We start from the raw sequence: 13,106 nt of genomic DNA, 5'->3' as shown, positions 1-13,106 counted from the left end.
TCTGACAGTTTTAGCTCTGTACTACCACATTATTCTCACTGTCCTCCCACAGTTCTCCCACTGTCCTCCCACAGCCATGTCTCTGTCCTCTCACAGTCCTGTCTCTGTCCTCCAACAATCCTCTCACTGACCTCCCACAGTTCTTTCTTTGTCCAACCATAGTCCTCTCACAGTCCTCTCTCTGTCCTCTCACAATCCTCTCTCTGTCCTCCCACAGTCCTCTCTCTGTCATCCCACTTATCCTCTCTCTGTCCCCCCACAGTAATCTCTTTGTCTGTCCTCCCACAGTCATCTCTGTCCTCCCACAGTCCTCTCTCCGTCATCCCAATTGTCCTCTCTCTGTCCTCCCACAGTAATCTCTTTGTCTGTCCCCCCACAGTCTCTGTCCTCCCACAGTAATCTCTTTGTCTGTCCCCCCACAGTCATCTGTGTCTTCCCACAGTCCTCCCACAGTCCTTTCACTGTCTTCCCACAGTCCTCTCATTGTCCTTCAGTCCTCTATCTGTCCTCCAACAGTCCTTTCAGAGTCCTCTATCAGTCCTCGTACTGTTCTCCCACAGTCCTCTCTCGTGCCACAGTCTTCTAAGCACAAACACTGTGCTTTTTCGTTCCTCAAGTTCTTTGACTCCCTAGAAGTTTTTATGGGACAGCTGCCTCTCAGTGGAGCACTTGATGTGAAATGACACTGCTCTTCAGCTGCTTTTCTACATAAACACAGCCACAAAGTTCTGATCAGTCACACCAAGTTGGTGCATACCTCTCAGAGTAAAATGTTCTGCCTGCAGCTTGTTCACAGAACAAGTTCTTTCAAAGTCTGTAAGATCCAGATGACATAATTTCCATCCTGCTACTGTGAGGACAGAGTTCTCAACGTCTTGCCGAGTATAAATCAGCCTAAAACTGTGGCACGAGTGGCAGCGGGTGTTATGCATTTCTTCAAGAAAAAAGGTTTCATTCTTCATGTGTTTAAAATATTTTTTCCTCTTTGACCTTTTTCAGTCATATTGTTAACACGTGTTTGAATCACAGCTCATTTTTTCATCAAACCAATACATCATTTCTGTTTGCAAAGACCAAGCAGAAACTGCCAACAGGAACTGTTCAGGCCGAGGACGGATCTCATTCACTGAAACATTTATACTACTGAATGAAAACAAACACAGCCTGGAAAGCTTCCAGATGTGGATTCACACTTGTCCTTCAAACTGTCCATGTCTTCTTGCAGGTATGAACAGAACACAACAGAACCCGACTTTACTCTGTTCACATAAACTCAGTATTGACTGTCCCACCCATTTCAAATATTTGGTCTGATCTGCACTAAAAACTTTTACACATATCATCTCTGGCTTCAGTGTGAAGTCAATTAGTGCGTGAACATTAAAAATCCTCCCTCAGGCACCCATCGCCTACACTTTCCACAACCAGTGTGTGATGAATTATACAGTAACAATAGGGGTGGGGGGTGTTGACATCTTTCCCAAATGAAGGTAGTCCCATCCAAAGCTAACAGAACCTTCTAGAAGAACTTTTACATCTGTTCCAGTACTTTCCTTCCTTGTAATGTTATGTATGCCACCTCTGCTACCTTTCCAACAATTGATCTTCAATTCATCTGTCCACATGCTGGAACACAGTCATGTGAGGAATCAATGCTGTAAACGGTGAATTCTGGAGTAAAACTGTGGAACTAAATTAGTCTAAAATATTCACAAACACATACAACAAGATTTGTATGCGTACAACATAATTCACAAATGTGTATGTCACAATGTGTAAATGCATACCTCAACAGTCACAAATGTGTAGTTTCTCAAATTTGCACTATTCAAACTGCACAAGTAGTAACACACTACGCATACAAATCAGCAAATGTGCGTGCACAAATCGCTGCACATGGATCAGCTTGCCTGTGTTTACGACTATTGACACTTTCTTATTGCACCAGTTCCACAAATGATGACGCATTCAATGCTGTTGAAAAGCTGGGATATCTGAGAATTACATGTAATACTGTGTTCAAGTTCATAGAAAAGCTCGGATATCTGAGAATTACCAGACTTACAAGGCTATTGGAAATACTGTATTTTTCACTTGGCCCAGTAGCTCATAACAACTATATTAAAGACGTGCACTTAAATTAACGATTCTAAAATTGTTAACTTTGTAGAAGGTACAGTACAGTAATCCCTCGCTACTTCGCGTTTCGACTTTCACGGACTCGCTCTTTCATGGTTTTTCAAAGTAAGATTGTACACAACCCACGATTGTCAACTTTAATCTTACTCACACTATTGGGACATATGGGATAAAAGATTAATGGAAAAAAAACTTCGGAAAGGTGCCACCATTTTCTAGGTTTTTTTTTTTCAATAAGCCTATACTGTAACGCAGGTCAAAAGAACTACACGGCCCAGAAGCCAACAGTGCTTCCAGCCGCTGCTTTCTGCCGGGGAAAGTTTTGCAACGTAAAGTCAAAAATCTATTAATCTCACAGAACTGACAGGAAAATTGCAAATAATCCTGAAGCTTCCTGAAGCTCAATTATCCATGCACACATCAACCTGGGCGGTGGGCTTTGTCACTTTAGCGTAGGTCTGCAGAACCGGAACCGAGTTGCTGGTCTGCAGAGCTGGAGAGTACCCATATAAAATTTTTCAGTATTGTACAGTACATATTAGTATGCTGCTAAAATTACATAGGTTAAAGAGTTTAAAACATCGTAAGAGTATGGGAAGGGTTCCCAAAGCCTTAAAATATATATAAATACTAAAATAAATACAACGTTCCTATTTGTCAGTTTTTCACCTATTGCGGTGGTGTCTGGAACATAGCACCCGCGATAATCGAGTGACTACAGCTGAAATCAACTAATTTAATGTTAAGGTTTTCTTTATTGTCATTTGCGTCTCATGTGGTACATGTGGTGGAACAAAATTGTGTACACAGGGTCCTAGTTACATCCAACAAAAGTATAATTTGTAAAGAAAAACAGTGATAAGATCTAAGATATGAACTAAGAAATACGCTAAACTAAGAATACGCTAAGCACTAATAGTGCAAAAACATTATGCCAAACAACAGCAGCACGAACATGAGTCTGTGTGAGCAGATGGATACAAACGAACACAGCAGCATGAAATAAATCAGCAGCATGAGATCAGCAGCATGGATAATCAGCAGTACATATCAACAATCAATTGGCATTAAAGTGATTTTTCTGATAAGGGATTCATGAGTCTAACAGCTTCAGGGTAGAAGATGTTCCTCAGTCTAGTGGTTCTACACTTAATGCTCCTCAACCTCCTGCCTCAGGGGAGTGGGGCAAAAAGTGAGTGTGCTGGGTGAGTGTGGTCCTTCATGATGCAGGTGGCCCTCTTCCTGCATCTGGAGGTGTAGATGTCTGTGATGGTGGAGAGGCTGACTCCATTTAAATGAGTAGGTTCTTCTTTTACTGGAAAATAAAAACTCCCTGAAAACTGATGAGCAGCAGCGCCTACTTGTGGTGGTGCTTTAGCCTCCATCATGGGAAAGAGTGCACACGATGGCCGGGCATCCACAACGCAATCCATCTTCTGAAGTAAATGTGATCTTAATGTGCATCTAGAAAGAATAAAGTTAACAGTTGATTACTTATCTGTGTGGGATTCCTGGGTTTTTCTGTCACTCACTCTCTTTCCACAGCTAATCACCTTCAACTCATTACACCTGCTGCTGCCTGAGAAGATCTGATCTGGGGTTGTATATAAACTCCTTCCAGACATTTCCAGTGCTGGGACAGCAATTACCTAATGGTAACACTCATGTTCAGCCAACTAACCTTATTCATTACAGCTGGTCTTCACCATCGGTGATCTCTCCAGGGCCTTCCACATCCTGCTCCTTCAAGTTCTCCCTAGGACCTCATCTCTCCACAGTGACTCTCCTGCAGATCAACGGTATCTCATCAAACCGCAGCCATCAAACAAACCAGCTTGGGCCAACTTGCTCCTCTCTCCACCAATACTCACCTTCACACCGGATCTCCCAAAAAACCCAGGACCTCTCCTCTCTTCCAGCCCTGTAAATACCTGGTACTGCACCTGTAAATAAAGTTCACTTACCTTTTACATCTTGACTCTGTCGTTCCTTCTCAGTCTGCTTCCTTTGGGGGTCGCCGCTAATACAGTCATGATAATCTGATCACACTAAAATGCTTCTTTTAACCAAAATCTAAAGTAAACTATTTATTAAAATAGTTAAACTCTGAATATGTGCACATATACAAAAAAAAAAAAAAAGATTATAAAAGGGTGAATATATTAATTTAAGTTGTTGTTGGTCGGTAAATGGACCAGCTAAGTGCCCTGCTTTAACAAGTGAAAAATAAACAATCAAAATGTAGTGGAGTGGAGTGGAGAATGTGTCACCCTTTTTTTTTTTCATTCAACCTTTATTTAAACAGATAAATCACATTGAGCCTCGGAGACTCATTTACAAGTGAGACCTGTTTAGACAGAGAAAATAGTGAAAATGAACACATGTACGAAACTGGAGGCAAAAAGATTCCTATCAAACTCTTTCTTCTTGGCTGAGAAGAAAGACCCTGATAATGACAAATACGCCCCGCACAGACAAGCACACGGTGACATAAAACATTCCGCGGGGGGGGACAAGAGTGGTGAGAATATTCGAGGACACTCCTTGAGGCACTGTAAGAGTTCTGATAACGATAGAATAGTCAGTAGTTCCCCCCGGGAGATCCGTAAAAATCCTCGAAAGGTGTCGGGGAATGGCCAAGGACAATGGCAGAGAGAGTCCAATAGTCCTGAAATGATGACAAAATGATTATTCAGCTGGTTCCCTCAGGTTGGATGGACTTCCTTGAAGGAGGGGGTAGAGCGTCAGACTACAGAGCCTCCAGGCAAAATGAGATAAGGTGGTCTGCAAGGCCAACAGAGGGAGCCAAATTCAGATGAACATTTGTTTTGGAGAAAGGCAGAACTTTACTGAAATTTATCTACCTCGAGTCTTTGCTGGTCTCGCATAGATTCCAAAAGGTCCAAATTAAGTGGACACACCACTGATCCATGTCTGAGAATATTTCCCGAGATTTGATCCATCTTGCCAGTGGGTCCTAGGGGCCGCATATGGCCTGCGATTCTCACAAATCACATCCAATTTGTGATCCAGTCTGCTAAACAATAAAGTGTGGGTGCACAAGACACGGATCAAACCTTCACATAGGCGGCAGCCTGACCAGGTCAGATTAGCTACGGCCGTCTTCATTTTATGTTGATAAACCAGGAACCAGACAATTCCAAAAACAGGAAAACTGTTATCATAAATCCTATTATATGCAATTTCAGCGTCCTCGATTGACAAAGATACACACATCACATTCCAGTTCATCCAGAGACATATCCAGCTGCATACGTGTCATCTGGGCAGTTCAGCTCATCTGAAGCTTGTCTCAAAAATTTTGTCCATTGCGTTGAGACCAACTGACCAGATCCACAAAATTTACAGTTCGGAAGATATGTACAGAGAGGCTCAGAAGCAGTTTCACGGACAGGACAGAGCAGCAAAGCGGAGGAGGGAGAGGAGGGGAAAGGCGTCTGCTCTCAGCAAGAGCAAGTGGTGAATTCTTCCTCCATCTCACTTTCTTAATTGCTTAGGAGATGGATTTTAAATTATTTTTAATATTTCAGCTAGTATTCATTTTCACAAGAGTTGAATTGTGTAAATACAGATAAAGAAATCATACGTATTGATTTATTTGTGTGCATTTTGTAGTTCTTGATACTTTTTTCAGGAAATGAATGAAACTATTTAATATATTCATGACTAATGTGTAGGGATTTTAGCTTCTTGCAGGTTCCTGAATTCCAGGGTGGTACCAATGAGCAGCAGCTGGAGGTCATCCCACTGGTTGGCTCCAGAGGTATAGGAGTCTACAGAAGAGCTCCATTCCCTGTTAGAGCATTACCTACCAACCAGTACTTGTGCCTCCAGTCTTCTAGTGAGAATATTATCAAGAAATACTTACCTTTATCTGTGCTCTCTTCATCCTTTTCATAGACTTGCCTCCTGAGTCTGTGCCCCTGGACTGCTCTGACTCCAAGCTCAGGTCCCCTGAGCTCTCTACACTGGTACCTATCTGAGGATTTCCTGCTGACTCACCATCAGCTACTCCTTTGCCGTCCAGCCACTAGCTGCCTGCCTTCTCTAGTCTCCGCTTCATCTTGCAACCCTGGACCATACTTGCTGGAAATCATTTGTCTCCTCAATGCCTCAACTGACTTTCTCTACTGTAAGGTACCAGGAACCAAATAATCACTATCTCTCCTCCTCTTAGAGATTAATCATTCTCCTCCATACCCAGATTTCCCTGATACTTGCACTGTACATAGTCCTTGATTTCACTGTAAATAAATCCCTTTAATTAATCTAGAGTTTCACTTCCGTTCTTCCTTCAGTCCATATTCTCTGGGTTCTCACCCTCACGATGTAATGCTACCAAAAACAATTATCAAGCAACTTTAAAATAAAAGTTACATATGTGCATATTAAAGCTAGATGTGAGCTTGACATGCTGTATTTTTAGATACATTTTTAAAATTGTGTTTGTTCCAGCATCTTCAGACAGTCTACACCTGCTTATGAAGTTCTGGGTTGGCTGGGAAATGCCCTGTCAGGACCTTCAGCTGGAAGTGGTTTCAGGTCTCAAACACATGCACACTTCATCCACCTTTAACGGACAGTTATGTTTGCCACACCACTACAGGTCTGCCCCTGAGAAAGACGTGTATTTGTCTGAAGTCTGTTGAAACCAGTTTTGGACTTGTGTAAGTCAAACACAGTGAGGGATGTGAACTATAGGTGGGGACTTTCAGTAAATATCTACAATGTTAGTTTGTTCAATGTTAGGACAGATTCAGGTTTTTCGTATTCAGCTGTTTATCATGTCAGTGGTTGAATGTTTGTTTGGTCAAACTAATATAATTTTGTAACTGGCTGTGTTAAATATTAAGGAACAGTTCTGGATTAATTCTGTTATTTCTGTGTAAGGCCCTGTTTACATGACAACGACCCAATAAAAACACAATTTTTTTCCCCATTTCTATTAACGCATTTACATGAAAATGTTCTAATTACAATCTCTGTTTACACAGCAACGGTAGACATGGAAAAGGTGTAATTCCCCTGCCACACTACTAGTTGGCGCTATGTTCCTTGAAACTTGAAACTCTAAGTGCGCATGCGTAAAAAAAAAAAAAAGTTATAACATTTCTCTCACGAGAAAACCGCCCAAGTGATGTCCAAATGAAAGCAGTCCCGGGAAATTAGATTTATAGCTTTATAAAAGTCGGAAGCACAAACTGTACTCTGGCATCCGCCATTGTCAATAGTTTCTTCTTCTGTGGATTGTAGGAAGCCATTATGTTTTGTGTCATGCTGCACATGAGCCAGGGATTCCCTGACAGAAAAGAGCTCTTTTTCTGTTTACATGACAACAGAGACCGGGATGTTTTTGAACCATTGCGCTCTGGAACCCGTTCTCAAATTGTGCCATTGTCAGAGAAAACATTTGCTATTTTCGTGTAAATGAACAATACAAACACAACAAAACTCTTCCATTTTCACCAGAAATCATTTTCATGTAAACAGGGTCTAAGTGTACATCAAAGATACATTGGATATTGTTTGTTTTATTTTTATTTCATTAGTTCTGGTTTCAAGCAGGGCAGCACGGTGGTGCAGTTGGTATAGCTGCTACTGCCTCTCAGTGAGCAGGTTGCCCCGGTTCAAATCTCAGCCAGAGGCCTTTCTGGTTGGAGTTTGCATGTTTTCTCCGTGCATGTTTTCTCCATGCATGTTTTCTCCATGCATATTCTCTCCGGGTACTCTGGTTTCCTCCCACAGACCAAAAACATGCATGTTAGTCTGATTAAAAACTCTAAATTGTCCCTAGGTGAGAGTGAGAAAGTGTAGGGTCGGTTGTCTCTATGTGTCCCTGTGATGGACTGGAGACCTGTCCAGGGTGTACCCCACCTCTAGCACAGTGATGGCTGGACATGGTGACGCCCGCGACCTGAAAAAGAAATGGGTAAAGATGATTGATGTGAGACGAGTCTGTCTGTTTTCTGTGTTTCCTGTACCTCTGTGTTTTTCTTCGTCCTCATGCACAATTGTTTTGAATGAACAGACTGGCAGGTTTTCAAAAAAGCTGCTGAAAATGGAGGATCACCTGATCTGGACCAATACACATCCTCAGTTCTGGGGTACATTAGTACATGTACTGACACCGTCTCTACCATCAAATATGTTAAAAGTTACCCGAACAGAAAACCTTGGCTGAATGCAGAGGTGCGCACCCTGCTGGCAGCCAGGAACACTGCCTTCAGGTCTGGAAACTCACAGGAGCTGCGTAGGACAAGGAAAGAGCTGGTTGCTGGTATTAAGAAGGCTAAGGTCACATTTGCACGGAGGATCGAGGGTCAATTCTTCTCACAAGACCCTCAGAGTATGTGGAGGGGTATTAAGTGCATAACAGATTATAAAGGAAGGAGCGAACACTGCCCCAAAGACCCATCTCTGCCTGATGTCCTCAACAAGTTCTATGCACGCTTCGAAGACCCGAACAGACCACCCAGCACCAGACTCACCTCACCACCGGATGAAGAGCATCTCAGCGTGACCTCAGCTGAAGTAAGGAGTACCTTCAGGAGGATTAATCTGCACAAGGCAACTGGCCCAGACAACTTCCCCAGAAAAGTGTTGAAAGAATGTGCCGATCAGCTCTGTGAGGTGCTGGCAGACATCTTTAACTCCTCACTTACCCTGGAGACAGTTCATACCTGCCTGAAGACTGCCACCATCATCCCAGTCCCAAAAAGCTCTACAATGACTGGTCTGAATGACTATCGGCCAGTGGCCCTCACCCCGATAGTCGCTAAATGCTTCGAAAAACTGGTCATGACTCACATCAAAACAACCATCAACATCAACGAGGACCCTCATCAGTATGCATACCATGAGAACCGATCAACAGAGTATGCCATCTCCTCTGTGGTCCACACTAAGCTCAACCACCTGGAGCAGAAGGACTCCTACGTCCGTATGCTCTTTGTGGACTTCACATCCGCCTTCAACACCATGATCCTCCACACCCTGATGGACAAACTATTCACACTAGGACTAAGCCCCTCCATTTGCAACTAGGACCTAGACTTCTTAACAAACATACCACAGTCAGTGAGGATCCACAACTTCTCCTCCTCCACCATAACCCTCAGCACTGGCTCTCCTCAGGGATGTGTGTTGAGCCCCCTCCTGTTTACTCTGCTCATGTATGATTGTGAAGCTACCCATCCAGGCAGTCATATTGTAAAGTTTGCAGATGATACAGTGGTGGTGGGAACAAACAATGATGAGTCCAGCTACAGGTAGGAGGTGGAACACCTGGAGAGCTGGAGCAAAGAGAATAACCTTCACATCAATACGAAGAAGACAAAGGAGATGATTGTGGACTTCAGAAGGAACAAACGCACCTACATCCCCCTGAACATAAGAGGATCTGCGGTGGAAGTGGTCTCCAGCTACAAGTACTTGGGTGTGCACCTGAATGACAACTCAGCTGGAGCAACAACACCACCAGCCTGATCAAGAAAGCTCATCAGAGACTCTACTTCCTCAGACGACTGAGACGAGCTGGTCTGGAAGCTCAGTCCTCACCTCCTTCTACAGGTGTGCAGTGGAGAGCATCCTGTGCTCGAGCATCAATGTGTGGCATGGAGGCTGCACAGCTGCAGAAAGAAAAGCTTTGCAGAGAGTGGTGAAGGCTGCACAGAAGATGTTGGAGTCAGTCTCCCCACCATCACAGACATCTACACCTCCAGATGCAGGAAGAGGGCCACCTGCATCATGAAAGACCACACTCACCCAGCACACACACTTTTTGCCCTGTTCCCCTAAGGAAGGAGGTTGACGAGCATTAAGTGTAGAACCACTAGACTGAGGAACAGCTTCTACCCTGAGGCTGTTAGACTCATGAATCTCTAAATTTCTAACCAGAATATTCACTGTGGAAAAAAACACATGATGTTGCTGCTGATCAGTTTCATGTTGCTGCTAATCAGTTTCATGTTGATGTGTTCATGCGTGCTCATCTGCTCACACAGACTCATGCTCATGTTCGCGCTGCTGTTCCATGTAATGTTTTTATGTTATGAGTGCTTAGTGTATATTTTAGTTTATGTTTTTCTTAGTTCATATCTTAGATGTTATCATTGTTTTTCTTTTACATTTTATTGTTGGATGTAACTGGGACCCTGTGTACATAATTTCGCTCCACTACATGTACCACATGAGGTGGAAATGACAATAAAGAATCTCTGACTCTGATTTAGATTTAATTTTGCTTTGTAAAATCTGACATTTACTGGTTTACATTTGACTACCCCTTTACGTTTAGCTTGATTTAAAAAACTTGCAAAAGTAAAATATGTCAAATTAAAAACATGGGAGCATCTGCAAAACAAATGAATATTCAGAATGTGGAAGTAAAGACTACTAAATGTTCGGTAAATAAACAGATTAGTAGTTGACATGCATGGGATAACTAGATGAGCTAATCTAACCTTAAGAGTCGAACTAGCTTGATGCTATGACTCGATTCTTTTGTATTATCTAAGATAATAAATGGCATTAACATGTTCATTCCCACCAACATCAACTGTTAACTTTATTCTTTCTAGGTGCACATTAAGATCACATATACTTCCGAAGATGGACCACATAGTGGACGCCCCGCCATCGCGTGCACTCTGTCTAGGCTAAACACCGCCACAAGTAGGCGCTGCTGCTCTCATCAGTTTTTAGGGAGTTAGTATTTTTCCAGAAAAAGAAGAACCTACTCATTTAAGTTAGTTTATTTGAGCAGTAAAGTCTATTAAGTTAACATTTTATAATCCAGTAACGTTAATTTAAGTGCATGTCTTTATGTAGTTGTTATGAGCTACTGGGCCAAGTCAAAAACAGCCCCGTAAGTCTGGTAATACTCAGATATCCCAGCTTTTCAACAGCCTTGAACGCATCATCTAATTTGTGAATCTGGTGCTGTAAGAAAGTCTCAATAGTCGTAAGCACATGCAACCTGATCCGTGTGCAGTGATTTGTGCACGCACATTTGCTGATTTGTATGTGTAGTGTATTACTTCTTGTGCAGTTTGAATAGTGCAGATTTGAGAAACTACACATTTGTAACTGTTGAGGTACGCATTTATTCACTGTGCCATACACAGTTGTGAATTATGTTGTACACATACAAATCTTGTTGTACGTGTTTGTGAATATTTTAGACTAATATAGCTCCATACAGTAGTGTTTGAAAGTTTGAAATTTTTATAGTTTTCTATATTTCTGCATAAATATGACCTAAAACATCGTCAGATTTTCACACAAGTCCTAAAAGTAGATAAAGAGAACCCAGTTAAACAAATGAGAAAAAATATTATACTTGGTCATTTATTTATTGAGGAACATGATCCAATATTACATAATGTATCTGTGAGTGGTTAAAGTACGTGAACCTCTAAGATTATCAGTTAATTTGAAGGTGAAATTAGAGTCAGGTGTTTTCAGTCAGTGGTGATGATCAGGTGTGAGTGGACACCCAGTTTGATTTAAAGAACAGGATCTATCACAGTCTGATCTTCACAACGTTTGTGGACATGGATCATGGCATGAACAAAGGAGATTTCTGAGGAGCTCTGAAAAAGTTGTTGATGCTCATGAAGCAAAAATATCTGGTGAAAATCTGATAATGTTCAGGTCGGATTTATACAGAAATACAGAAAATTCTGAAGGGTTCACTTTCAAAGCTAATTGGAAATCTCTGAGCGATCACAGTGCTGCTGTTCTCTTGGTCCTCACTGAACATTTTTCTACATTCCAGAGATGTTCTTCTAAATCCCTCAGACTGCATCAGGATGTAGATTCATGCTCAGTATCATGCCACAACCATCCCACCTGAGTTAGGCTGCATTTGATCAGAATCATGGTTGTTACCTGCACCTGAGGCCAGTGTCCCAGTCCTGCTTTATATTCATGACAACCAAGCCACACTGCTGGCTAAAGCCAACTAACACTGTTTTTACAGACCAAACCACTATGACCCCACTACAGATGTTTTGTTCATCTTTAAAACCATTGTAGACTTATCATATGCTGTAACACATAACTGGGACACTACTGTGTTCTTAATTGGCACCTGTAAACCTCACCAAGACCCCTGCAAAGGCCATCCATGTTCGGCCAGATTTTGCACCAAAGCAGGGTCATCAGCCAGTGTGAGAGGTTCAATGTGTGTGTTCATACCAGACTAATGGTGAGCAGCACAGGTGCTTGAAATCTGTAGGTGAGGTAGATGGAACACAATCTTCCTGCTGTGATAGAGGCCCAAAATATGCTGTCCAGACAACCAGCCATCTTATAACCCATCAGTAGAGGAGGAGACACAGCGTAGGTGTAGACGAAGCCAGCATAGGAGCCCTGCGGGACAATAAACCAATACAATATGATCTGGAGAATTTTCCATGACGTTCAGATTTAACCTGAGTACCAGTGCTTTGGATTTAGGAGACTTTGCTGCAGGAATTTGCATCTAGATTAATGGTGACTCATTTCTGACTGCTGGCTTCCTTCCTTAGATCGTTAACTTTTACTAATTGGCTTTTGTATAACAGGTGCTGGTCATAAAATTAGAATATCATGAAAAAGTTGATTTATTTAAATAATGCCATTCAAAAAGTGAAACTTGTATATTATATTCATTCATTACACACAGACTAATATATTTCAAATGTTTATTTATTTTAATGTTGATGATTATACCTGACAACTAATGAAAACCCCAAATTCAGTATCTCAGAAAATTGTGAAAAGGTTCAATATTGAAGACACCTGCTAATTACTCAAAACACTTGCAAAGGCCTTTAAATGGTCTCAGTCTAGTTCTGTAGCTACACAATCATGGGGAAGACTGCTGACTGGACATTTGTCCAAAAGACGAGCACTGACACCTTGCACAAGGAGGGCAAGACACAAAAGGTCATTGTTAAAGA

General features: G+C 42.0%; 1 protein-coding gene across 1 annotated transcript in view; it reads right to left on the bottom strand.

Moving 5' to 3' along the window:
• mfsd4aa (major facilitator superfamily domain containing 4Aa) overlaps positions 1–13,106 on the bottom strand; it is a 41,412-nt gene that overhangs the window by 16,447 nt on the left and 11,859 nt on the right. The window contains exon 6 of the mRNA XM_037679075.1: positions 12,361–12,534. Coding sequence (XP_037535003.1) covers positions 12,361–12,534 — 174 coding nt within the window. The remainder of the gene's footprint in view (positions 1–12,360; positions 12,535–13,106) is intronic.

The sequence above is a fragment of the Nematolebias whitei genome, chromosome 7, assembly GCF_014905685.2.
Source record: "Nematolebias whitei isolate Nwh7 chromosome 7, NemWhi1, whole genome shotgun sequence".
Lineage (NCBI taxonomy): Eukaryota > Metazoa > Chordata > Actinopteri > Cyprinodontiformes > Rivulidae > Nematolebias > Nematolebias whitei.
This window is presented reverse-complemented; position numbering and strand designations above follow the sequence as displayed.